Genomic DNA, 25,760 nt, shown 5'->3' on the forward strand with positions numbered 1-25,760 from the left:
TGTCGGTGCGACCTAAAGCCACTAGCTCTTGTTAACCTGCCGCTAGAAAAGTAGGAGGTGCACTGATAACAGGATATTCACATACATTAAACTCGAGCCACAGCTGCTTATAGTCTTTTGAGTCAGCACTGAGCTGAATGTTACAAAGAAGAATCAGACTTCTGTTTAATAACTATTGATTTTCATAAACCTCTTCCAACACCCAAGATATCTATTGTTAGGTGTATACCTTGATATCCACGTATGTAACAATAATAGTAGTATTATGTGTATGAGGCTTGACAACATGGCTTCAAGAGGTGCTTCACAAAAGTGCATCTTGTTTGTTTAGATTTCTAAGTGCCCCAGAAAACACACTGGAAAAGAGAAATCTGCAGTTGTTTTCCGATTCCTGCTCAGCACAGAACAAGAGCAACACACTGTACCTGATGTTATGTCCTTGTAATGGCTGGAGGTTTTGATTCCATAGAACATTAATACTTGGTTCCTGTGTATACCCTTTTTTGCCTTCTGACAGTGACTGGTGTTATTGAGAATACGATTAGGAAAATGGACCATGTCTTTACTCTAGAGGTCTGGTACAGACTGGAAGAAAAGGCCCGAGTGAAGAAACCTTTCCATGTAGAGAGGATGAGCAAGGAAGATTTGCAAGCAGCAACTTCAATTTTAACTAAGAACATATGTGCACATCTGGGCAAAAGATGAAAATTTGACAAACTTGTGTCATGAACATCAAAACATGAGAGGAGGTTGAGGTTTTGAAGAAAAGTATTGGACAACCTCAGAAATACAGAACATCAACAGATTTCAACCCCATCACAGATTATTCATGCTTGCAAAATGTGAAGTTTGTATTGTGTTGGCAGAAAGGACTTTATGTCCCTTACATCCCTGAACACCATCATACAGACACTCGAGTGAGGAGGAGATGGCTCAAAGTAGCAGCCACTAACTAACTGCATTTTAAAACAAGTAATTGATGAAAATTGCACTTTTCAAATTTTTCAAATTTGGAGCTGACATTTCTCACATAAATATTGGACATTAGAAGATGATTTTAATTTTTCTATAGTTTTTAGAATGTAAATAATTGTTTATGACAAAAAAGTGACTTAAGACATAGACTTTCACGACTGCTAAATGACATTATAATACCAAAAATAAGGTTCCTAGAAGGAAGACACAATTAAAATTATAAAATATAATGTTATGTTAGATCATGTAATGCTTATTATAAGCTGACACATTTTGGATCTGCAAACAGGATTGTCTTCGGAGCAATAACAAAGATTTTAGTTTCAACTGTCACTCCATAGTAATGAGACTCAAGATAGAGAGACCTGTTAGAAATGTAGTTCAGAGACAAGGAGAAAGATGTTGATGAGCTAACTATGATCAGCTTGTTTTGAAATAGATTTGACACAGCCACCCTCAGAATGGAATGTAGGTGTTCATCACTGATCTGGAAACATAATTTAAATTTTATAAACTCCAATTCTTGAAAATGTTTCTTTACAAACTCGCAAACACACATAAGTATTTTTTTAGCAAATCTTAAGAGAACCAGAATATTTTCATTACTAAGAGCCCTGTGAAAGTTAATAAGATTTCACTCCGTGAACTGTCTGTCCGTTACATGGGAACAATACTGAAGTCCAATTAATTCGACCTGTAGCTACGATTACAACAAAGTTCTTATTAACTAGGTTTTCCGGTATCTAGGAAAAACACAAACCTAAACTTTTTAAAAACTCAGGTAGGGGGCCACATAGAATGCCTTTGTGGGCCGTTGATCACCCCTGCATTCGAGGAAGAATAGCTTCAGCCCTCAGCTGTTGAAGACCAACAGGGGACACCAGAACCCGGAAATCAGGAGGCATCTAACCCAGGTCTCAGTACTATTGAACATTCTGTTGATATATCATCTATTTATTCATCAATATGGGAAGATAGATGTTGTGTTATGTTTGTTTCGAGATATCGATTACGGAAAATTTGTCAGTATTGTTGATGTTGGGTTATGTGAAGTACAGATATACTCAACATCACAGACACCTTTATTTTAATTTGTGCTAATTTTAATGTATACGCCTTACGAGTCACTGACAAGTGCCTGATTCTAACTAAAGATGGCCGCAGAAAGGCCGAAACATGTATAAGATGACTATTTAAATATGAATAATATAATTAAGTAGTGAATAGGCAGAAATTTGAAATAAATTCTTTTTTAAATGAAGTTCTGCAATGTTAAATGTCAATAGAGAACTGAAAAAATGAAATTTATAATTTGCAATCTGATTTTGGCTATACTGACCTTCAGTTTCTGCTCGTACACGGCATTGCCCTTGGGAGGTTCGGATGATGCCAGCCCAGACACAACATTCTTTCTTGCGGTTTTTACATTAAGTTTCTCTTGGAGTTCTTTCACTTTCTTCTTCAGAACATCACCTTCTTTCTCTAATTCTTCTGTTTTACGACGCAAAACAGCCGTTTCCTAAAATGAAGATGATCATAAAACTGTACATTCATTTAGGAAATGTTACATTTTGTGTAGAAAATGTGAGTATATTTAGCTATGGTTACACTCTTAATGTTTTGTACAGTGCCATCTTGTCAGCAAGCATCATGAGGACCCACACTTTGCTCTCTTTCAAGCAGTCCCAGTACCTTCAAACTAATCTGTTAGTTTCCAACAACGCCGGCCGGTGGTGCAACCTTCCTTATTGCTGCACAAAAGTCATGATGACTAAACCTGAACCATTAAAACTGTGTATTGGCAGTGCTTCTTTTGAAGATGTGTCAGAATCAGTGCATACAGGATTCTCATTATCAGGAAGTAGAGTGCTTTTCTATGTCATATTCAAGTTAAATGATATTTTAGGTTTCTATTGAGGTGAACTGGGAGAGAAGACTTACATATTTCATCTTCAATCAATCACTACTGAACTGCATTTAGGGCAGTCGCCCAGGTGGCAGATTCGCTGTCTGTTGTTTTTCTAACCTTTCATTAAATGACTGCAAAGAAACTGGATATTTATTGAACACCTCCCTTAGTAAGTTATTCCAATCCCAATTTGTCCTCTTGAATATATATATTGAATATATCTATTAAATTAATTAATTCTATTCCTTTCTTGACAATACTTCTACAATTCAGCTCTAACATTTTTATATCATCCCTACTTGACTTTAAGATCCTTGTACCCTTATCACCGCTCCCTAGACCACCCCGTATCCGTTTATTTTAACATGGCATTCCACTGTTTTGAAGGGACATTAATTTTAAGTCATCCTCATCATTGTTAATTTCACTTGAGTAGCAACCTCAACTCAGCAGGAATAGACCATAAGGAGGGATACAGTAGACAAGAGTGGTGGAGTAAAAGAGAATGAAATTACTGAATATCTCGGAAGAAGAGCGGGAGAGAAGAAGAGAAAGGATGAAGAGGTTCTGGGAGGACAAGAAGAAAATGCAATCCATGAAGGAGCTGTCCGTGGTCCTACAGAGGCCGTAACGCAAGAAGAAGAAGAAGAAGAAGAAGAAGAAGAAGAATGAAATTACCTGTTCATTTAACTCAAGAAGGAACAATACCACAAGGGGGCCCTCGAGGAGGTGAATGGTGGAGAAGAATAGGAAGAAATCACCTGTTCGTTTAATTCGAGCAGCAACCTCAACTCGGCAGGATCCTCTTCATCTGAGATCCCCTCATCCCTGTCGTTAGGCGGCTCAGGCGTCAAACGAGCTGGACTTGGACTGTGGCGGCGACCTTTAAAGCAATACAGAGAACAATTAAAAGGTTGCAGACATTTTTATTTGATGCCATTGAAATTGACTGCATGCTTATTTTGAGTCTATGTTTTACTCTAGCAGAAGAAACTTTGAGTGATCTGTGGCTGAGATTTGTCAGCAGACATTGGGACTCTGCAGGGTTTGCAGGATATCCTGATTCCAAAAATGAAAGTGTTGTGATGCACACAGGCCTGCTCAGACAGAAAGCAATTAAGTCCCACTGTGCTGAGTTATTGAGTCTATCACCTTTAAATACCAAGTGTGATCTGCTCTATAACAGACCATGGAGGTTCCAGGTTTTGAGCAGCTCTTTGAGTTGCGGCACTGAAAGTGAAGATAGCATGACAAGGTTCACATATGTGTTCAGTAACTGAAAAGATCTAAAAGGGCCTATGGCTAATTGCTTCATTTCGTTATTATTGTTTTCGATATGCCGACTAAGGACCATGACATTCTACTATTACACTTGGGGTGAGTTTTGATTATTTTCCAGTAACTGCACATCCTCTGACTGTGTCACTTTGGGCAGATGACCTACTTTGTCCTCCTCCCAGATCCATCAACCATAGTGACTTGGTGATCCTCTTTACAAGCAACCTCTACACGTGTATTTCTTCCTGCCCATGTCTGATGGAGCTCCTCCCTATTTTATTTTATTTTATTTTATTTTATTTTATTTTATTTTATTTTATTTCATTTCATTTTATTTTATTCGTTCCCTTCCTTGACTTTGCCCAATATCTTTCTCACCATATTTCTCTCCTAGGTTTCGAGCTTGTCCATGAGTCGCTTCCTGCTGGATATTAGACATTCTGAAGCATGAAAGGCTTCATTTTAATGTTATGGTAGAGACACTTTTAATTGTAGATGTTCTTGATCAGTTCTAGCATGTTAATTTGTTTGAGTTCTAGCCATTCTCCTAATATTTAAGCCTACCCTGCTCCAGATGCAGTGTGATGTTCAGCTGTACTGTTTTTTGTCAACTGACATGTGTAGCTGCTTATTGTCTGAGAACATCTCCTTCATCGAACAAATCTCCCAGCCTGGGTGTTGGTGTCACCATCTAAGAGGCCCACCTCCCCCTTCAGCGGAGGAACTGAAAGCATCATACAATTAAGGAATTCTTTAAAATTAGTGCTTCTTGATGAAGAACACTGTGTCTGACAAATTAAATATTTTTTGAGGTCTGCTTTGTTTTTTGAATAAATCACTTCATAGTTTGATTGTTGGAACCTTTATCCATTAAACAGTTAGAAATGTAATGTTTTGCATATCTTTAAGCAGTTCACTTGAATATTTCCGCCATATTTGATTGAAAAAGACATTAGCTACAATATATTTTAAAAACTGTTCATAACTGCCCTATCTAGTTATTTCTTAGTGAAATTAGACTAAATATTTAAAATGAATAACTAAACACTCCACTTTTGATCACCTTACTCAGCGATAAACACTTGCAGTCCACCAGACCTCACAGCACAAGTGTCACGATGCTTGCTGAGGTTTAAGAACCAAATAACTACAGAATCAAGGCTACGTTGTTACGGTAGAATGAGGTAATCAGTTAATCACTCATTATGACCTGAATTGACCTCCACACTTACTACTAAACTCTTAGTACCGGGTAGTCATTTCATTTGTTCTAGATATGTTGTCTATTTCAAGGCTGAACCTATCTCTAAGTGACTTAAATAAAACATTTATTGCAGCAAAATAGCCATACATTAGTGAAAGACACCATTGGTCGCATAGTCTCTGATTGATCTAGTCCTCTTGTTGCAGAATTCTAAGTGATATCGTTCACATAACTGTCCACACAATGTACACTTGCATGAGTTTGACGGTTCGTGGTATGTTGTGTTTTCGCAGATGACATGGTGGAATCCATGTACTGCAAGTCTTGTAAACACGTGCCTCGTCTCAAAATTTGCTGCTGTCCATGTACGATCGATCACGGCCCCAGTTCCATGGAATTCCGTGGGTACTTCTTCTCTTTTCCTTATTAGTGATCTTAGTGGGTTCTTCGATGCCATTGTGTTAGGTAGGGGGTACATTGTCCTTAAATCCTCTATGAGGAAAGTTTCCCGCGCGAGAAGGTAGACTAATCTGGATCTTGTTGTTTTTGCCACTCCGATTGCTCTTTTGATGTATGTTGCCTTAACTCTTTCCAGTGTTGCTAAGTTCTTTTCATTCAGGTGTGTCCATATAATTTCAATCCCATACGTAAGTATTGGAACAATTTTCGATTTGAAGAGCGCCATTGCTTTGTTCTGATGAAGCTTATTTCGTTTGTCGCTCTAATTGCTTGTGTCGCTTTCTCTGTTGTGTGCTTAGTGAAGCATTTTGCAGACGGCTGGAGTGTTATCCCTAGATATTTGTATTCTTTGGTGATAGATATTATTTTCCCTTCTAAGGTGATTCTTGTCGATTTTGGTATTACCCCTCCTGATCTGAACACCATAATTTCCATCTTTTCAGTGTTAATTACGAACTTGTGTTCAATGCACCATTTTTCCACTTTGTCTATAGTGTTCTGCAGTTTCTTTAAGCTTTTTGAGCCAATCACAATATCATACGCATAGGCGTATGCAGCTACATCTTCATCTTGTGCAATTTCCATAATGTCCTTTGCTGCCAGGATGAACGGCAGAGGGCTTAGTGGGTCCCCTTGGAGTACACCATTTGTTTGAATTATTGGTTCTGAAAGGTCTAGGCTGTCCGAGATCCTCATCTTGTTCCATTCATTTATGGAGTTTATGATTCTTGTTCAGACGCTGTCTCTTCCCAGAGTTTCCTCGAGCTTCCTTTGTACTAATGCTCGGTCCAGGAGATCAAAGGCTTTTGTGAAGTCTATAAAGATTTTATAGTACTTTTCCTTCCTTTCGATGGCTTCCCATATGTTATTTAGCAGTAGTTCCACCGCTGCGACAGTAGATCTTCCTCTCCTAAGCCCGAATTGAAATTCTGGGAGGTGCTCTTCTACTGTATCCTTATTCTTTCTGTGATTAGTTTTGTGAATACCTTAAAAGGATTGTTTTCCAGGGCTATTCCCCTGTATTTATTTGCGTCCTTCGGGTCTCCTTTCCCTTTGAAGATTACCTTTACTATTGATAGTCTCCACTGATCTGGGATTTTGGCTGTTTCTATGCATTTATTATAAAGTTTCGTCCAAATTGGAGCTGGTAGATGAGCCGTGTCTTTAAGGTATTCATTGTATATCATATCCGGTCCTGCAGCTTTTTCTTTTTTGTAGATTCAATAATGTTTTGAACCTCAGTTGTAGTAAGTGGAGATCATGCTGCTGTCTCATGCTTTGTATGCACTTGGTTGGTTTCCGGTGTTCCTTCTCTTCCTTCTTTGTTGAGGGTGTCTTTGAAATGTCTCATCCATTCCTCCATGCTGATATAGTGGGTCTGTGCCTGCTTTCGAAGGCGGAGTGCTATTAATGGGCCTCTCCTGGCTTCCTCAACTATTCTTCTTCCTTCTTCTTCCCTGTATGCCGTTTTCTTCTCCCGCGTTAGTTTTTTAGCATCTTCTTTTCTCGGTGTATGTCTGAAAGAATGTATGATTCTCGATGTTCTATTTTAGTCGGTGTAGAGCTTGAAGCACCTCTATCGAACCATGCTTTTGCTCTTCGCACTTTTCTGGGGCTGGCTGCTTGTGTTAAGATTTTCTCCAGTTCATGTACTGCTTCCTCTATATTTGAGTTGTTGATTAGTGTTTTGATTTGTTCCATCTGTTCTTGGCATTCTTCCACTTTTCTAACATCCAATCTCCTTGAGAGTGGTCTCCTTTCTTGTTTCTTCTTTGCCTTCCATTCACTTTGTATGTCGATGCTCATTGGAATGTGTTTTCTTATTGGTGTGTGGTACGCGCTTCAAAGAGGATTGATATCCCCTTTTATTTCTCTTCTTATGAGGGCGATATCTATAGTGCTTTTGCCGTTGCAGCAAATATATGTAGGGACATTGGTATCGTTTAGCAGGTTGAAACCTTCTTCTTGGTAAGTACGTGGAATGTCTCAATGAAAGTCTAGTTTTATTGTGTCAATTACTAACTAGCACAGTCTGCTGCATTCACAGGAATCTTGTTTGGAATGAACATCAAGTGGTACTTTATACATGTAGGCTTACTAAAATGCATGTTATATATCTGAGTACAAAAGACATCAAGAGATTTACCAGTGAATGGAATCAGGTGATGAAAGAAGTTGGTGATGAGAATATGTGCAGAGAGGAAAAAACAGTTGTGATGACAAGATGTTGGTTGGAATGAAGGAATGAGGAAGATAGAAGAGAAAGAAGAACCAACAGAACACATGAAAATTTTCAAATACCTGGAAAGTGTAAGTGTAATCAGGATAACTGAAGAGATTGGGAGGAGAATACACAAGAAAATGGGTTTTACCAAAGAGAGGGAACCAAGAAGTTCTGGTTTAGACATATTATTTTCTGATATTGACATATGCAGTGGATATATGACCAGCAACAAACGTATATGAGAGAGGGTTCAGGTGGCTGAGATGAAATTCTTTAGGGAATAAAAGAAACCAGAGATTCAGATCTGAAATTTTAGGTACTTTTGAAAGGTATTCAAACACTTGGAAAATTAAGCTATACCCTACTCATAACAAAAAGTCTCCGTGGTTCAGGCAACACCAATTCGGCCTCTCACTGCTGGTTTTCATGGTTCAAATCCTGGTCACTTTATGTGAGATTTTTGCTGGACAAAGCGGAGGTGTGATAGGATTTTCTACGGGTACTTCGGTTTTCCGTGTCATCTTTCATTCCAGCAACACTCTCCAACATAATTTCATTTAATCTGTCAGTCATTAATCATTGACCCAGAGGAGTGCATCAGACCTCGGCAGCTGGCACAATTTTATTCATTCCATCCCTGACCCGTTCAGTGACTGGAAAACAGGTTGTAGGTTTTCGTATCCTACTCGTAACACCAATGACTGGAAGGTAATATTGGGAATTTAACCTCTTCAGTGGCACGCCCAAGAAATTCTGGGGTGGCGCACGCCTGCCCATAACGTCACCGCCCGAGAAATTCTCGTTTAGCTGCAGTGTTCATTTCGCGATCGCCCAATAATTTCTCGGGTGCTCTAATCGCTTTGGAAAATGTTTTCATGCATTCTCAACAAATGGCGGGAGGATTTCCAGCTGTATTCACGAAGCGTCTGGCCTAAAATATGCCTTATCTTTTCTACTTTACATATACAACCTCTGGCCAACTGACGAGGTAAACAGAAATGGCGAGCGCGAATCGGAAGAGAAGTTTGTCTGAAAACAAAATAAGGAACTACATCAAAGATGAATCTCTAAGTGACATTAGTATTTCTGATAGTAGCTATAATGGTACTATTGATTCTTCAGATGATGACCTCAGCAATTGTAGTGAAAGTGAAGAAGGTATTACGTCAGAAGCTAAGGTGATGGTAGATGTTGAATATACATTCGTTTGGAAAATGTGTAAGCCTGGGGATAGTGCGCGACCTAATATTATTCCATTTACGGCAAATCCTGGTGTGAGGATTATCAGAGGTGAGTGCGATTGACTGTTTTGAACTGATTGTAACAGATGACATTGTAAATTTGACAGTGCCCGAAAAAATTCGTTGGCCCTATTCTAAAATTGCATTGAAAAACTTGAAAATAAATCTCCGCATGGAAGGGCACAGTTTTGGAAAAAATAAACTCTTACAAAATTTGGCAATTGATTGCGTTAGTGTTGCTGATGGGAATAATACAAAAGCATGAAATAAGAATGTATTGCTCACAGGACAGTATAGGTCCTACTCAAAACACCAGTGTTTTATGAGTTTTATGAAACTATATCACAGGCCTACTGTAAAAAAAGTGTAAATAGAGTGTGAAGTAAGATTTTATTAACCTTGAATAATATATGAATGTGTTCCCTTAATAATTGTTACTCATTCCTTGCTTCCTAAAAATAAATAATTTCCTCCGAAAAACCTCACTTTTCTGGCACAGGAGGTCTCCCAAAACCCGCCACCGAAGGGGTTAAATGAGACTATGGAGTGGGTATGTGAGAAACTGGGAGTGAGATTTCTAGATCCTAATGGGTGGGTAGGAGATAGGGATCTGCGCTCAGATGGCCTTCACTTAAAGTTAGGAATGTTTTTTAGAAGGGCTATAGGGAGGTATATTCAGAATAAAAAGAGGATTGGAGTATGAAGACAGAATAGAATAGAAACAAGCAAGCTGTAATGGTATGATTACAAGGGAAGAGCGAGTTCTAATTACAGAGAAAACAGTAGGAACAAGATCAAAAGGAGGAATACAGTAGTTGAGAGTGGGGGAGAAGAAGAGGAATCACCTGTTCATTTAAATCCAGCAGCAACCCCAACTCGGCAGAAACAAGACCACAAGGGATACAGTAGATGAGAGTTGGTGAGAAGAAGAGGTCTGTAGATTCAGAGTGGATCTCTACCCATTAGTGGCCTCGGCTGGTCCGTGTTCCTTCAGCTGTGCACTGCGATCGGCCAACCGAGCAGAGGAGGGATGGCCAAGGCTCTACCATTGCTCTACGTCTTTGCATTCAGGAGACGGAACAGGGCTAGACTTAACGACTGGCCTCCAACCGTCGGCTATCCTGAGAATGGTTTTCCGTGGTTTTCCATTCTCCTGCACTAAGGCGAATGCCGGAACAGTTCCTAGAATAAGCCACGGCCACCTTACTCGTTACCCTAGGATGGGACCCTTTACCAGATGTGCTCTGGGACTCACATGGCAGGGGCGCCACTCCCTGGGCACGGCTGCTTCTAAGAGGGCCTCTACCTGTTACCTTAATAATAATAATAATAATAATAATAATAATAATAATAATAATAATAATAATAATAATAATAATAATAATAATAATGGTGCATGGCATCTGTATAGGCTTGGTGGTTACCTAATGAGGATAAAATGAATAGTGAAGACATTATAAATACCCAGTCCCCAAGCCAGGGAATTAATTGTATGAGGAGGTTAATTCTGAAAATTGAACTGGGGCCATCGGACCAAAGGCAAGCATTCTATCCATATAGCCACAAAGTCGGACTTTAATTTGCTAAACCTTAGGCTACCATCTCCACTGATCAGGGGTTGAGCATTGGCAGTAGCAGGGGCCAGGGCAGTAGCTTGTGAAGCAGCCTTCACAAAACAGCAGGCTTCTCTGTTGGCTCAAAACACTGAAGGCTTGACGTTCACTAAACCAGCCGTCGAAAAGGGGCAACTTAATTCTAGTGCTATCCCATGTCTTGATCCAAGCACTGAAGCTAGAAGGAGAAATGGAAGAAGAACCATATGGTTTTAGGAAAGAGAGATCAACGTTTGACCTGATCCTTGCATTAAGTCATATGATGGAGAAAAAATGGGAGTTTTGAAAAGACATGGTGATGACATTTATTGATATTGAGAAAGCTTATGACAATGTGCCCAGAGAGTTGGTATGGGACACATTAAGGAAGAAACAAGTTAACAGAGTGGAAGTGCAAATGATAAAAGCTATGTACAAAAATTGTGTAAGTAGTGTGAAGACTAGTATGGGAAAAACAAAGTGGTTTAAAGTTGAAACTGGTCTCTGACAGGGAAGTGTACTATCCCCCATAGTCATGAGTGAAATTCATAAGAACATTAAACAGAGTTTGGGAAGAGAGGCAACAAAATCCATGTTGTTTGCAGGTGATACAGTGATATGGGGTGAGGGTGAAACAGAAATGCAAAAACAAGTAGATGTATGGAATCAAGAGATAGAAAAATTTGGGATGAAAGTAAGCACAGAGAAAAGTAAAACAATAGTGATGACAAGGGGAAGGTAGGATAAAGAAAGATGAAACTGAACGGTGAAATTCTGGAAGTGATTAAACGTTTCAAGCACTTGGGAAGTGTTATCACAGAAGACGGAAAAATAACCGAGGAAACTGGGAAAAGAATGCAAGAAGCAAACAGCTTCTACCAGAATGTAAGGGGTATTTTGATGAACCAAAACGTCCTGAAGAAATTTAAGACAGTAATATATTCAACCTATTATGAACCGATACTAACTTATGCAGCTGGATCGTGGACTACAACGAAACGAGAGGAGAGTAGAATACACAAAACCAGAAAGGATAGAATTAGAAATGAAGAGGAACGGAAAAGGACAGTAATCTTGAAACTTCAAGACAGGATAGAAACAACAAAGCTAAAGTGGTATGGGCATATGATGAGAAAGGGAGAAGAGACAGTGCCAAAAATAGTTCTTCCATAGAAGTAAACAGAAAAGAGACAATGAGGAAGACCCCGAAAGAGATGGACAGATTCAATGTGGAAGTGCATAGAGAAGAGAGCAGGAAAACCAGAAGATGTACTTAAAAAAGGAGATGAGTGGTGAAGAGATGGGCAGCGATGGAAGTCATTGATTCACAACCCGACCGGGAAGCTGGAAACGGGAAATGAAGATGATGATTTAGAAACACAATTCAGTACTCCATGTGTGACACTCTATTTTATGGGGAAAACTGTAAGTGGCAGAGTTTGATATTCAGGTCATGCAGCAGTCTAAAGATGTTGATGCACTTCAGAGGATATTTTAACTGGATGCCATGTACAGAGGACGGTGTTGTTCAAGATGCACCGAGCGGGTGGATAGAATCCGAGCAAGTATTTTTCCAGCAACTGAGAGAAGGGTTATTCTAAGGTAGTTACCATAATCAGCTCTATCTCCTTTTTTGAAGACAGTAACTACTGTATTAGTGCATCTCTGAGATCAGGTTTCAGAGTTCCTTATTTTGACAATAGTGTATGTTCAGCAAGGATCACTACAACAATGAACAAACAAAAGTACATTCTTCTTTTCCTTTGCTGTAAATCAGGAACTGCCAGAATTTGTAATTAGAGCAACATTAAGTTAAATGAATGTTTAATCAATGACCTCTATAAGTGTGCAACAGTTTCTCTGCCGATCTTGATAGCAGCATAAGATGGATTCCTCCTGTTGTCAACAACTACTGTATATTTGTTGCACTTGCTCTTCAACTCCCTCATCACCCCCTTGCTTAGAACTTCTCTTCCTTCAATTCCGTCATGTCTCTCTTAAGTCCTATATTAAAACCGTCCACATGCACCTCCCTATTCCACATTTCTACTTCCCATCTATCTAACTTTTCCTCTTCGAACCCATACCCTATCATTTCTAACTTTGTTTACCCACCTTCTCTTTTCCACACATCTCCTTGACCCGCCCGAACCTCTTGGCCAGAGCGAGGGCGTAACCCTCTAGGTGGCCCGCCCCACCCATTCAGGGTGGGGAATGAAAACGAGAATAGTAGTAGTGCAAAAAACCAAGACACAAATCTCTTCTTGTGGACATCCAAATCTCCACATCAACGCTGCACGTTTTTGGCTGGCCGGGTGCCGCATCAACTGTTCCTTGCACCTTGCCAACGCCAATAAAGCACATCGGCCTGACACCGCGAAGGAAGTCGGCCTTCCTTTCAATATGCTCACCTGCATTATCAACGGTGTTGATCCAACCATTTCGGAAGATATCACCAGCCACCTTCGCTCCGCCGGCATCCCCGTGGACTATGCTTACCGGCTGCTGGACGGCTACACCTCATCAGCATCACCGAAGATCCTTCTATACCTACCTAAGTTGGACGCCTAGAAGCGCCTCATCGCCACCGGAGTGACCACTCGTCACCGTTTTTACCAAGTGGAGCCTACTCCCAAATCCATACTAGCTCAGCTCTCCGCGGACGCAACTATCCTGACCGTAGTAACCGCGCCTCCACTTCAGACCTCTCAACAGCCAACACCGCCCTCCTCTTCCTCTCACCACACAACTACCACAACCTCGACCTTTACGACGTCAGCCTTTACCCCATCCCATAATCTCATCACTACAATAACGACATGCCATCCCTCGCCCATTATGCTATCATCCCCTCCTCCTTCCATCCCTCCCGAGCAATCTCATCTCCAGCCACTCCCTGAAACCCCCTTGGATTCCACTGCAGCAGCGCCGCCATCGCCTCCACAATCTTTCCACGAGAACGCCGCCGCCGCCGATCGACCATCAACACATCACACCATGTATAGCTGCGTGCTCCGCGGAGTAGATCCTGCCCTCTAGCTCGCACAATTCTTCACCAACTTCAAGCAGAAGGCATCCCTGTCCGTCGAGTTTTTCGGATTCAGAATGCATCTGGCCCGACATATATGGTCCGTGTCCAACTCCCGAAGGCTCAAGATGTTCAATGGCTGATTAAAAATGGCGCATACATCTACAACCACCGCCATAGAGTGGAGCCATCAATCTCTCCACCCCCAACCAGTTTGACTTTCCCCCAGAAACACTCCTCGACACCCCCGGCCAGCCCCATCTTTTCAACCTAGTCCACCCCTTCCCATACATAGTTTCCTTCCCTTCACACCTTCTTCGATTCCTCACCTCTTCCCTTTGCAATCTTACTACAACCTTACACATCCTCACCCTACATCTCCAACCTGGAACCCTCGTATAAACTGCACATCTCGTGTACATCTTATATGACTTTGTACCTCTTTACAATAAAGCTTTGTATAAAATAAAATAAAAGCAAAACTTAGGCATAGGCAAAATTCCTCTCCCATCTCCTACTTCTTCACATCCTTTACCCACCTCCTTCTTCCATCACATCTCCCCAACCCACACGCATCTCTTGGCCGGAGAGAGGGCGACACCCTCTAGGTGGCTTGCCCCACCCCTTCAGGGTGGGGAATGAAAGCATTTGATAGATAGATAGATAGATAGATAGATAGATAAGATAGTAAAGGAACGACTTCGATTATGATTTATATTTTATGGAACAGTATTTGTATGCACCAAATCATTATAATTAGGCTAAAACTTTAAAATAACACTATTCTGAGTGAGCACACGCACTTCTAACCTGTTGGTGTACAGAACATTCCGCGGTCAACAAGAATCTTTATTGCCGTTTGTTTGCACATACGACTCATACGTTTGTGAGGGGTACATGAAGCAATGGGCAAGCTGCTGTTCAGCAACCAAACAACAGCACTCCTGGTGGTCCTGTCAAGCATGTGGTGTCACCTCGTGCCTGAGAGATCGGAAAATTATTTAGAGAACTCCATAAAATGTGAATAACCTCGGAAAAAGGAAAACATCTCTAAATAGTTTGACTGAGTTGTGGCAAAAAGGTGTGATGTCATAGTGGTACTTGGAGAATACCGCATTATATTTATAGGTAAACAACACTGCATTTTCATTTTTCTCACTAAAACTGCAATTTCAAGTATATAGCATGTCTATCCATCCTGTTTATTTAAAAAATGTCTAATTAAAATATTCTGATATTTTTGTGCCCTCAACTGTGAAGAACAGAAAATTTGTGATCGAGTCCCAGAGGTAGTCACATTTTCAGCTCCTTCTTCTACGATAACAACCACATTAGGAGGAACTATCCTCAATGACCATTTCTAAACTTTTTACACGGTGTTCAGAATAACTATCCCTAGTTTTCTGATGTGATAGAGAACATGAAAATAAACATTCTAATGTTGGGAATGCTTCTTTTTATGTTATTGTGGTATAAAGAAACAAAGGAAAGAATCTGAAATTGGAAAGTCCGCATGTCACAGTAGGTGCTGTACCAGAACGATACGGTCTGTTAAATACTGAAGCTTGTGAAATGAGATGCAAAGTTACTCAGTTATAATAGGATCAGGATGTGTTGCAGGAAACTTCAGCAAGGTGTTTAAGGTGTTTTAATTTTCAATTAAATGGACACTGTTTTGAACCTCATCAAATTCAAAGGTAATTTCCGTTCCAAAACCACAGCCACTGGATTATATACTAACAATTATGTGTGGAGGTTAAGGTGAGTCCATGCCATGTGAAATGAGGCATGTTGTCGTAGGAGTGTGAATATCTGACTAATGGAAAGAGGAATTACTATATTGAAAAACATAGTAAAATAAATGTTTATACAATATATATTTTAGATATAGGGATAAAAGTATAATAACCTATATTCATTATCTATTTAGCTTTTAACAATAAATTAAAGTATTTATTATTATATATACATTTATAGAGAGAAAAAATATGGAAGTATGGTATGTGATAACTATTGAGGAACCACACTCATATAAAAAGTAGCAAATATTGAAAGGATACTAGAAAGGAGAATGAGAAGGAAGATGGCAATATAATTACAAGAAGTGCAACATGACTGCATTTTCAGTATGAGACAGCTGATGGTAGTATGGTAATGTGAAAGAGAAATGGTAAAGATATTCCTTGGTTTACAAGTCATACGATCCCAAGAGAAAAAGGAATGGAAATTCATGAAAGAGAAAGGATATGGGAAAGGAAAGATCAAATACGTGCAAAGTGCCCAGACAGGGAAGTGGACTATTGTTGTTCAAGATGGTAATGGATGGATCTGTGTAGGAGACATTCCTGATATGTGGAACAAACATGTCAACAGTAATTATGGAATGAAAATAAGTTGGAAAAAATCATGACTATGGAGAAAGAAAAGGGAAAAATGTAAAAAAAAACAAGAAAAGAAAGTGGAGCAATGTCAAGTACAACAACAGTATACCTCCTATCATATGGCTTAATCTCAAAAGGTTATCATGTTTAATATCATAGGCTATCGAAGTATGAATTTAAAAATTAGACTTATAATTGAACTACATACAATCATAGAAATGAAGCAATGGCAGTAATGAGAAATGACTGCATATTCTGTTGATCAATAAAACTAAATGGAGCTCCGTTAGTTTTTCATTTAACCATTTAATGTTATGGAGTAGCATTCATGAATTTGCTGTGCAAAGAATAAAACTCACAGGAAATGAGCTGAAAACCCAAATTAAGAGTGAAGAGAATCCACACATTTGTACAAAAGTAATTATATTCAAATATTTTTATAGTAATTTCTGATATGTAGTTAACAAAAAATAATAAATAATGTTATTTGCTTTACATCCCACTAACTACTTTTATAGTTTTTGGAAATGCCAAGGTGCCCGAATTTGGTCCTGGAGGAGTTTTTTTACATGCCAGTAAATCTACCGACTTGAGCACCTTCAAATACTATTGGACTAAGCCAGGATCGAACCTGCCAAGACCAGCGGCTAACAAAAGAATGTTGTAAAGTTGTTCATAAAAATCTTATGTAATAAGATATTAGGATGTTCTTCACTCTTTAAATGAAATATCTGAGAATCTTTCCAGTTAATGCAGCCGTAGAAAATGGGCACAGCACAGAGAAAATGGATATCTTTGTTAATTTAACAAACATTATATTAGTTGTTCTCATCATTCTCTGGTGGAGGTGGTGGTGGTGGTGGGGTAGAGCTCTCACTACAAATAGCATGAAAAAATGCAGATAGTATGTCATGTATGTCAAGTAATTTTAAGATCTCAGGAATTTTCAGGTAAACTTTTGCAAGCAACCAACATACTTCTGGCCTTTGTAGCCATTTTCTTCAGCTGCAACACCAGTGATTCGTTATCATCCTCCATTCTTGCAGCTTTCTTGCGAAGCATTTGTGCCTGAAACCAAGCAGAAAATAGCCTCACAATAAGAAGTGTTAGATACGATAACCCAGATGAGAAATACACATCACATTACACAAGTGACAGTGAAATACCCTCGTGTAACTAGGACCCAAATGTAAAATGTTGATCATTCTGCTATGAACATTTACAACTTGATGTTGACCATGCAAACTGGATGTTGTGCCTTTACGGTCGCTAAGTATTGGCTTACGTGTGAGTTTAAAAACTCAAAAATACTCTGAACTAATTGATCAGCTCTTGACCACTGTCCAGCTGAAAATTTCCATATATTTCCATTTAAAGACCTGTCTGCTGTAACAATGATTTATGATATAACATAATATGCAACACGAATGTATTAAGCTCTAAATGTAATGTGTATTTCTTTGTTAGAAAACACTCCCTCACCAAGGACTTTACAAATTCTCATTCCTGACATATTCTTCCAGTGACAAAAATACCTAACAAGAGAGATTTTTAATTTCCACATTAAACTATCTGAATGACTACATTTTTAATGTCAAAGCAATTGTCCAGAATATGTTAAAAATTGAGGTCTTTGTAAGTCTTGGTGCTTCAGTCGTTTAATATCCTACCTATGGATGTCATCAGCATTGAGATGGGAGAACTGCTTGCTAGGAGGGCTCCAGGAGGGAACATCGTAGACATGGAAAACTGCACCTGCCTCATGTGGTTTGCTGACTGATGGAATGTCCTCTGTGTAGTTCGCTGTGCCTCTGGTACCGTCTCATCCCTCATTTTAAATGCTATAACAGCTGGTAAATGGGATTTTAATTCTATATCTTTGTGCATTTCTACAGATTTAGTCTCCATTTCTGTTTGTGTTTCTATCGATATATTGTGATATTCCGTTTGCACCTCAGCTGATGACATTTCTAGGGTAGTTTCTGTAGAAACAGAGTTGTTAGGTATTTTTTCTGTCTGAACACACTCAGCACAACAAGGAATCACAGTTTGACTCTCCATGTCCACTTGAACTGTCTGAGTAGCTATTTCTGAAGACATGACAGAGATTTGAGTTCCAAGGGACGAATACCACCTGCATTCAGTCGGAGTTGTTTTATCAAAGTCCTCTACATTCATGGATTGATTTTCAACATCTGTAGGTGACATTTGACTTTCGGAGTGAGAAGTAACTCTGAGGGGTCTCTTCTTCGATGCATGGAGGGCAAAATGTTTCCTGTCTGCTTCTGTTGTCTGGACTGCTATATCTTTCTTTTCAGTTCTCCTCATCTTCTACAAGTGACGTAATGCACAATTTGTTAGTTCAATTAATAAACTATTAAAAAGTAAAGGAGCATTAAAAAGGCATAATTAAGATTTATTAAAGATGAAAATACAGGAGGCAGGAATATTTTAAACAATGTTAAAACTTGGAGACACTTTCATATAATCAAGGACACAATTGTAAAAATTGAATCCAAATGTTACATACAACAATACCGCATGGAGAGAAGAAAATATTATTGTTTTACACAGAGATAACTAGTTCTCATGTCAGCAATAACATCTGAATTACATTAATTACCTGCATCATCATATACAGTGGAACATTGATTATCCGTCCCGCAAACTACGTTTTCCCAGAAAATTTGTTCAAATTACGTGGTCACGCAAGCATCCTAATTAAACCACATACGGTAGTAAAAATCCTGCATATTCGTTCCTCTGGACGGTTGATCTGGGAAATCAACCATCCAGAAATTTCAGTCACATCAATGCTAAATCTTCGATCAAGTGTTTTTCAAAAAACTCCGTCTAGCGGTGTGACCTGGAGTTACTGATTCCGTCATAAAAGCATGTGTATTAGTTTGTGAAATTTTTGGTGTTATTTATGTGTTTGCAGTAAGTTAACATAAGTAAATAGTAGTGTAAGTCATTCATTTATATCTCCTCTCATCATGAGTGGAAGGATATGTGCTATGTTTGGCTGCAATAATTATGAAGTACAGAAGGATTCGCAGCCTTTCTTCGTTTCCTTCGTGACAAGAAAATGTAAGTAAATATTGTGTTAACTTAGAAATTCTTCCAGTGACAAAGAGATTTTTATAGTACTTCCAAAACCTGCTCAACCCATTTTTTAACTGACTTAAAATATAATAAGCTTATTTTATTGAATAGTACAGCAGTTAACACTCAATATGGATGTGTTGTTATAGGTGTGAACTATGGGTTTTTAAATGTTAGAGAAGTGATTTCGCTGAGGCGTACAAGAAAGAAGGGACGTTACGCTTGAGTAAATATTGCAAGATCTGTTCAGATAATTTCCAGGCCAGCAACTTTAGAAATGCCTGACTATACAGACAAGGGTACATTGTACATAAATATTCCTCAAAATATAACTACTGACAACATCAGTTGAAAGGTACCAACACAATATCTCCCACCCCTTCCAAAAGCAATAGACCTTCGAATAGAAAAAGACAGGAATGTGCCGATCTGTTTATTGACAAGTGTCTTAATGTGATGATACAATGCTTTTTTAAATGAGGGAACAGACAAATCTAACCGTAAACATTCAGGTAGGAATATTAGAGCAAAAAAAAGTTATGCATAAATGATTTGAATATACATAATTTTACCGTCTTACTAATAAACGGTGTATAACTTTTATACAAGGTTTATACACCGTTTATGTGAAATTCGTTACTAGTAAACCGTGTATAAGCCTCCTGTGTATACGTCTGTTATAGTTATTCATTGACCGTCTTACTAATAAACGGTGTATAGCTTTTATACAAGGTTTATACACCGTTTATGTGAAATTCTTTAATAATAAACCGTGTATAAGCCTCCTGTGTATACATCTGTTATAGTTATTCATTGAATTGCTTATACAGACCAGGACCCTTGTACAAGCGCTGTATAGCAGCGAGTAGCGGAAAAAGAAACGAGTTAGCAGTTTATTTTCGTGGTATTTATTGTCTACAGTAATATAATCGTGGTGAAATATTCGACTTATCCATTTAACATTGAACACACAATGAAATAATGGACGATAACGTTGATGATCTTCACGATATCTTAAACATAGTCTAGAAGACATACACCATTCAGAGGTTATGGAGGCTAGACATCTTCGTAAAGTAAAACACTTTAAAGAGACGGAATTACAATGAATAACTATAAAAGAAATTATGGTTGGGCGTATTTTTGTGTAATAATGTGTTACTGCTTAATAGATTTTTGATATTGCGAGTTTATTATACATTATCTGCCCCTACAAAGATCTTTCTCAAATTTGAGTACCGTACCTATAAAATGGGACATATTCCTAGAGATAAAAAATGGCATAACTTGAAAACCATACGTAACATGATTTCCATACTTTGTAGTTGAATACGCAGAAATATGATGAATAAATGCCTAATGGAAACGTTTTTGATCAAAGCTTTCTTTTAAGCTACAAAACAGTTTTTAATTTCTCCTGAAAAGTAAGGATTTTGGAATGAGTACCCTTTTCAACTCGCCGATTCAATTACAATTGCTTAGGTTTTCCGTACTACCCCAGTTAGGAGCGTTTGATCTTTTCTTAGCTTTTCCATTTCTTTTTTAGCCGTTCATTATACAAGCAAGCTGAAGAAATGTTGATATCAATATAAGTCCATTTCCAGCTGTCTCACGGAATGACAATGAATAACTAATTTATAAAAGAAATGATAGTTGGGCGTATGTTTGTGTAATAATGTGTAACTGCTTAATAGACTTTTGAAATTGCGAGTTTATTATACATTATCTGCCTCTACAAAGCTCTTAGATCTTTCTCAAATTTGAGTTAAAAAAGGGACATATTTCTTGACATAAAAAATGGTATAACTTAAAAACCATACGTAATATGATTTCCATACTTTGTAGTTGAATACACAGAAATATGATGTATAAATTCCTAATAGAAACTTTTTTGATCAAACCTTTCGTTTAGCTACAAAACAGATTTTCCTTTCTCCTGAAAAGTAAGGATTTTGGAATGTGAACCCTTTTCAACTCGCCGATTCAATTACAATTGCTTACGTTTTACGTACTATCCCAGTTAGGAGCTATTGATCTTTTCTTAAGCCTTTCCATTTCTTTCTTTTGGAGTTCATTACACAAGCAAGCTGAAGAAATGTTGATGTCAGTATAAGCCTATTTCCAGCTATCTCACTGTGTGTTGCCACTGCCTTTTCGATATGCCGTGCTACTGTGCGACTTTCCGGAAAGTTTTGCTCGTAGATAACCAGCTTAAGCGATCATAAAGGCGGTGAACGTGCGAAATACGTCAGTGAACTGCAGGAAGAGATTCCTACGCCTTGGAACGACTTTATACGTGCTGTATAGTAATACAACGCGTATACCTCGTTTATTAGTAAGAAAAATGTAAAACGCTTATACAGGGTTTAATCACTGTATAACTAAAACAAGAGTTAAACAACTGTATAAGGACCTTTTATTAGTAAGACGGTTAAACTTTTAATAATAACCTGCTAAATAATTCTTCTTTGAACTATCCAGATTTGCTTCAGCAAGTTTGAAGTTAATATCGTAATAACATTTTCTTTCTAGACGTAATTTATTTATCCATTTCCGTATATGAATTTCCATTGATATTTGAATTTAGCGTGAATTTCCAGGTCACGTCACTATGAGCGCCACTTGCGAATTGTCTCCCATTTTAAGTTAAATCCAGAAGTGTCCCGCATTCTCTATATTCTATTTGCTGTATCTCACGAAAGGACGGCTATGGCATACCTATGGATATTGGAGTTAACGCCTCGCCTTATCGATAGTTAGAACAAGTACAGTCTGGAAAAGCGATCGGCGGTGAACTTGCATAAGGGACCATCTTAGCATCGCATTCGAGAGGTACCGGTATTGTTAAGAGAACCCTCGGAAATCATAAAGCAGAGAGTGGCCAGAATTGGAAGGACAGAGCTCATTTTGACAAGTCTACTTGAAGTTTGAATGAGATTCGTCAAATGTTCGTACTTGTAAATTGTCTGTATTACTTATATCCAGGCCAGGGTTAAAAGTTTACCTTTTTAAAAACTTTTTTTGATTGTATCGCGGAACAGGTTTATGGCACTTCCCTCAGGGCACTGTATAGTCACTGCTCTTTCTTTAATATTTGAATATTATCGTAGACGATTATGTTATCAAGACCAGAACAGAAGTTGCACCTTACATACATAAAGCCACGGGAGGTCTTGGGATAGCCTATTTCTGTTTTTATCCTAATATAAAACTCGGAATTTTACGTTTTTGTGTTAAAACCGCAGTCATTTTATTTGCGCAACGTTACATTTAAGAAGTTTGCATCATTTCCCACTTGTACTGACATGTGCAGCTAGCACGCTTTGCAGCTTAGCTCAAGGTCATGAATAATCGTAATTTCTCAACTTTTGACGATACTTTTTTCTCTTTTCCATTTGATTCTAATTAATAACGGGCATAATATTGAATGTAACACATTCGAGAACTTTAGAGAATCGATACTTATATTTGAAACAAGACTGCAAAACCATGTTCTCGAGTTCAATATAACCTTTGAAAGTCGATGTAGGCATAATTTATGCGGTACAAGATTTCCAGAAACCGACTACGAACAGTACTGGTGACCGAATTACAAAAGGAACATAAAATAAAAAGATTTTGCCATCATGTTGAGTGCTTTTGTATCTAATGTCTCCATTTTATTAGATTGGTTGTTTGGTTTGGCGTTATTAGATATTTCAAAGAGTTTGGCTGATCAAAGTTGCTGAACTGAAAGAAGTTTTCACGGGGTACTGACGAAGTTTCCCCAGTAAAACTGAATGTAAAGTATCAAGGTTTTTAACTTGCGTACCAATAATTAGTGTTTGAAGCCGGTCCCACGGTCTAACTTGCCTGCCTCTCGCATGGAGGGCCCTGTTTTGATTCCCGGCCATGTCAGGTATGAGGCTCGTTCCAGCTCCACTCAGCCTACTTTTAATTGAGGAGCTATTTAATGATGAGATGGTGACCCAGGTCTAGAGAGCCAGGAATAACGGCCGAGAGGATTCGTCACACTGACCATGCATCACCTCGTAATCTGCAGGCCTTCGGCCTGAGCAACGGTCGCTTGGTAGATGAAGGCCAATTCGGGCTGTAGCTTTGTTTGGTTTAGTGTTGTTTAGTTTAGGAGTGTTTGTAACATTATAATTATACATATTTCTCTTTTGTGATGTTTGTGATGTTTAGCCAAATTGTTGAGGGTTTACGTTCGTTCCAGGAGTTTCCATTTTACCGCGATGTACCGTACGTTTTTTCCCATGGTCCCTCGAAAACGGAGAATCGAGGTTCCACTGTAATTGAATTCCCAATGGAAATGAACAAAACGTATGAAATGACTATGCCCAGCAGAGTGTGTAATTCGCAGTATGCAGCACTTCACTACTGTAAACTACCGTAATGTACCTCTGAGTTCCCAGAGTGACCCCTCTTGCTTGCACAGTAGGAAAGTTCAATCTTTGTGTGTTCCTATTTACTTTTGGACTTGCACTATTATAGCACATCACCGAGATCTGAAAGGGCGATCACAATCATTAATTGACAGTATCAAGAGAAATTTTACATTGAATTAAAGGAATTGGAGAAGGCATTAACATTGTAATGGTGCACTGCTCTGTCACCCTCAGTTTTCTTGTATCTGGCAAAGTGACAACCTCTCCCAGCAACAACATAAGACTAAAGAAACATAACTAAAAGTATTTCCTTCCCTATTTCCTATGATACATCTCTTGGTAAGGTTGGACAACATTACAGCGCTCCAGTTGTCTTGATAATGCTAGTTTGTCGCTAATGGTGCCAAGAAGTGACATGATTGTTACATTCCATACGTTGGTACGGTACCATCTCAGTTGTTCATATACAATGTCTGCCTTATCGCTAGAGGTATGATTTTTTCGCATTAACGATAAACGCGACAAAAAATATTTTGAAACGATTTTACGATATCTTTACGAATCATATGTTTCTGGTTAAGAAAATACGGATATTAAGTTCGCAAATCAAAGCAAATTAAAGTGATAACGTCATTTCAAAGCGAAATTCAATTATTTCGTGATAAGCGCAATTACAGCGAAATCTGTAGTGAATAACGCACTTGATATTTTGTTCCAAGGTTATGTATTAAAAGAAAATGAATAGCGAACAAAAATTCATCAACAGGAAACAAATATGTTATCATTAATGTTCTGGAAAATCATGGAAAAGACATGGCATCAAAGAAAGGGAGTTGGTTCCAGGCTTCTTGCCAGACAAAATGTTGGGAATGTTGTTCTTATGGTGGCCGGTAATCCCACCCCAGCCTGTCTCCTCACGGCATTGTGCAATCCTGGAATCCCTAATGACGTCTACAAACAGCACAATTGACTGGTGTATTTCGGCTTCGTGGTCTGGTGAAATTAAGAAAGCGATCACAGATAGTAGCGAAGATGGCTCGCTCGACAAGTGTTACTGTGCACAGCAGAGCTAAACAGTTTGCGAGTGAAGGTTTATACGTTTCAGAAAGCAATTTTTAATGTGCAAAGTTTGTAATGTTTGTATTCTTCTTCTTCTTCTTCTTTTCTAGCCTATTTCAATCCACTGCTGGATATAGGCCTCTTCCATGTGCTTCCATCGTCTTCGGTCTTGAGCCACTTGGAACCAGCGTGTTCCAGCCAACAGCTTTATGTCGTCGAGCCATCTCTTCAGGGGTCTTCCAATGCCTCTCTTGTGTCCCCATGGTCTCCAGTGAACAATCCTAGAGGTCCACCTGTTGTAGTCTTGTCGAGCTACGTGTCCTACCCATTGCCATTTTAGTTTTGCTACTATCTCTAGGATGTCTGTTACATTAGTTCTTCTCCTGATGTCCTCTGAACGGATCTTATCCCTAAGGCTGATCCCTAGCATCTGTCGCTCCATGGCTCGTTGTGTTCGCTGAAGCTTGCGAGCACTTTCCTTCGTCAGAGTCATCGTTTCCAGACCGTAAGTTGTAACTGGCAGCACGCACGTATTATAAACCTTGGTCTTCAGGTTAATTGGAACATCCTTGTTAGTGAGGATGAATCTTAGTTTTCGGAATGCAGTCCAACTCATACCTATTCTGCGAGGAATTTCTGCACGTTGGTTGTCTTTTCCAAGTTTTATCTTGTGTCCAAGATAGATGTACTCATCGACAGCTTCTATATATTGGTTTCCCGTTTTAAGTGGTCGACTCTCTGGGCTTAGTATTTTCGTTTTATTAATGTTCATTTCCAAACCAATCTTAGCAGAAGCAGTTTTTAATTCTTGGATCATGCTTTCTAGCTCATCTAGATTTTCACTTATGAGCACAATGTCATCGGCAAAACGCAGGTGGTTCAAATATACCCCGTTGATTTTTATTCCTTTATTATCC

The 25,760-nt window shown here is 38.8% G+C and overlaps 1 protein-coding gene across 3 annotated transcripts in view; it reads right to left on the reverse strand.

Moving 5' to 3' along the window:
* LOC136879210 (uncharacterized) overlaps positions 1–25,760 on the reverse strand; it is a 1,250,431-nt gene that overhangs the window by 762,642 nt on the left and 462,029 nt on the right. For all 3 annotated transcript variants that reach the window (XM_067153008.2, XM_067153007.2, XM_068228965.1), the window contains 3 exons: positions 17,269–17,359; positions 3,646–3,767; positions 2,315–2,494 (listed from right to left, as the gene is read on the reverse strand). In XM_067153008.2, coding sequence (XP_067009109.2) covers positions 2,315–2,494; positions 3,646–3,767; positions 17,269–17,359 — 393 coding nt within the window. The remainder of the gene's footprint in view (positions 1–2,314; positions 2,495–3,645; positions 3,768–17,268; positions 17,360–25,760) is intronic.

This window comes from Anabrus simplex, chromosome 8 (assembly GCF_040414725.1).
Source record: "Anabrus simplex isolate iqAnaSimp1 chromosome 8, ASM4041472v1, whole genome shotgun sequence".
Lineage (NCBI taxonomy): Eukaryota > Metazoa > Arthropoda > Insecta > Orthoptera > Tettigoniidae > Anabrus > Anabrus simplex.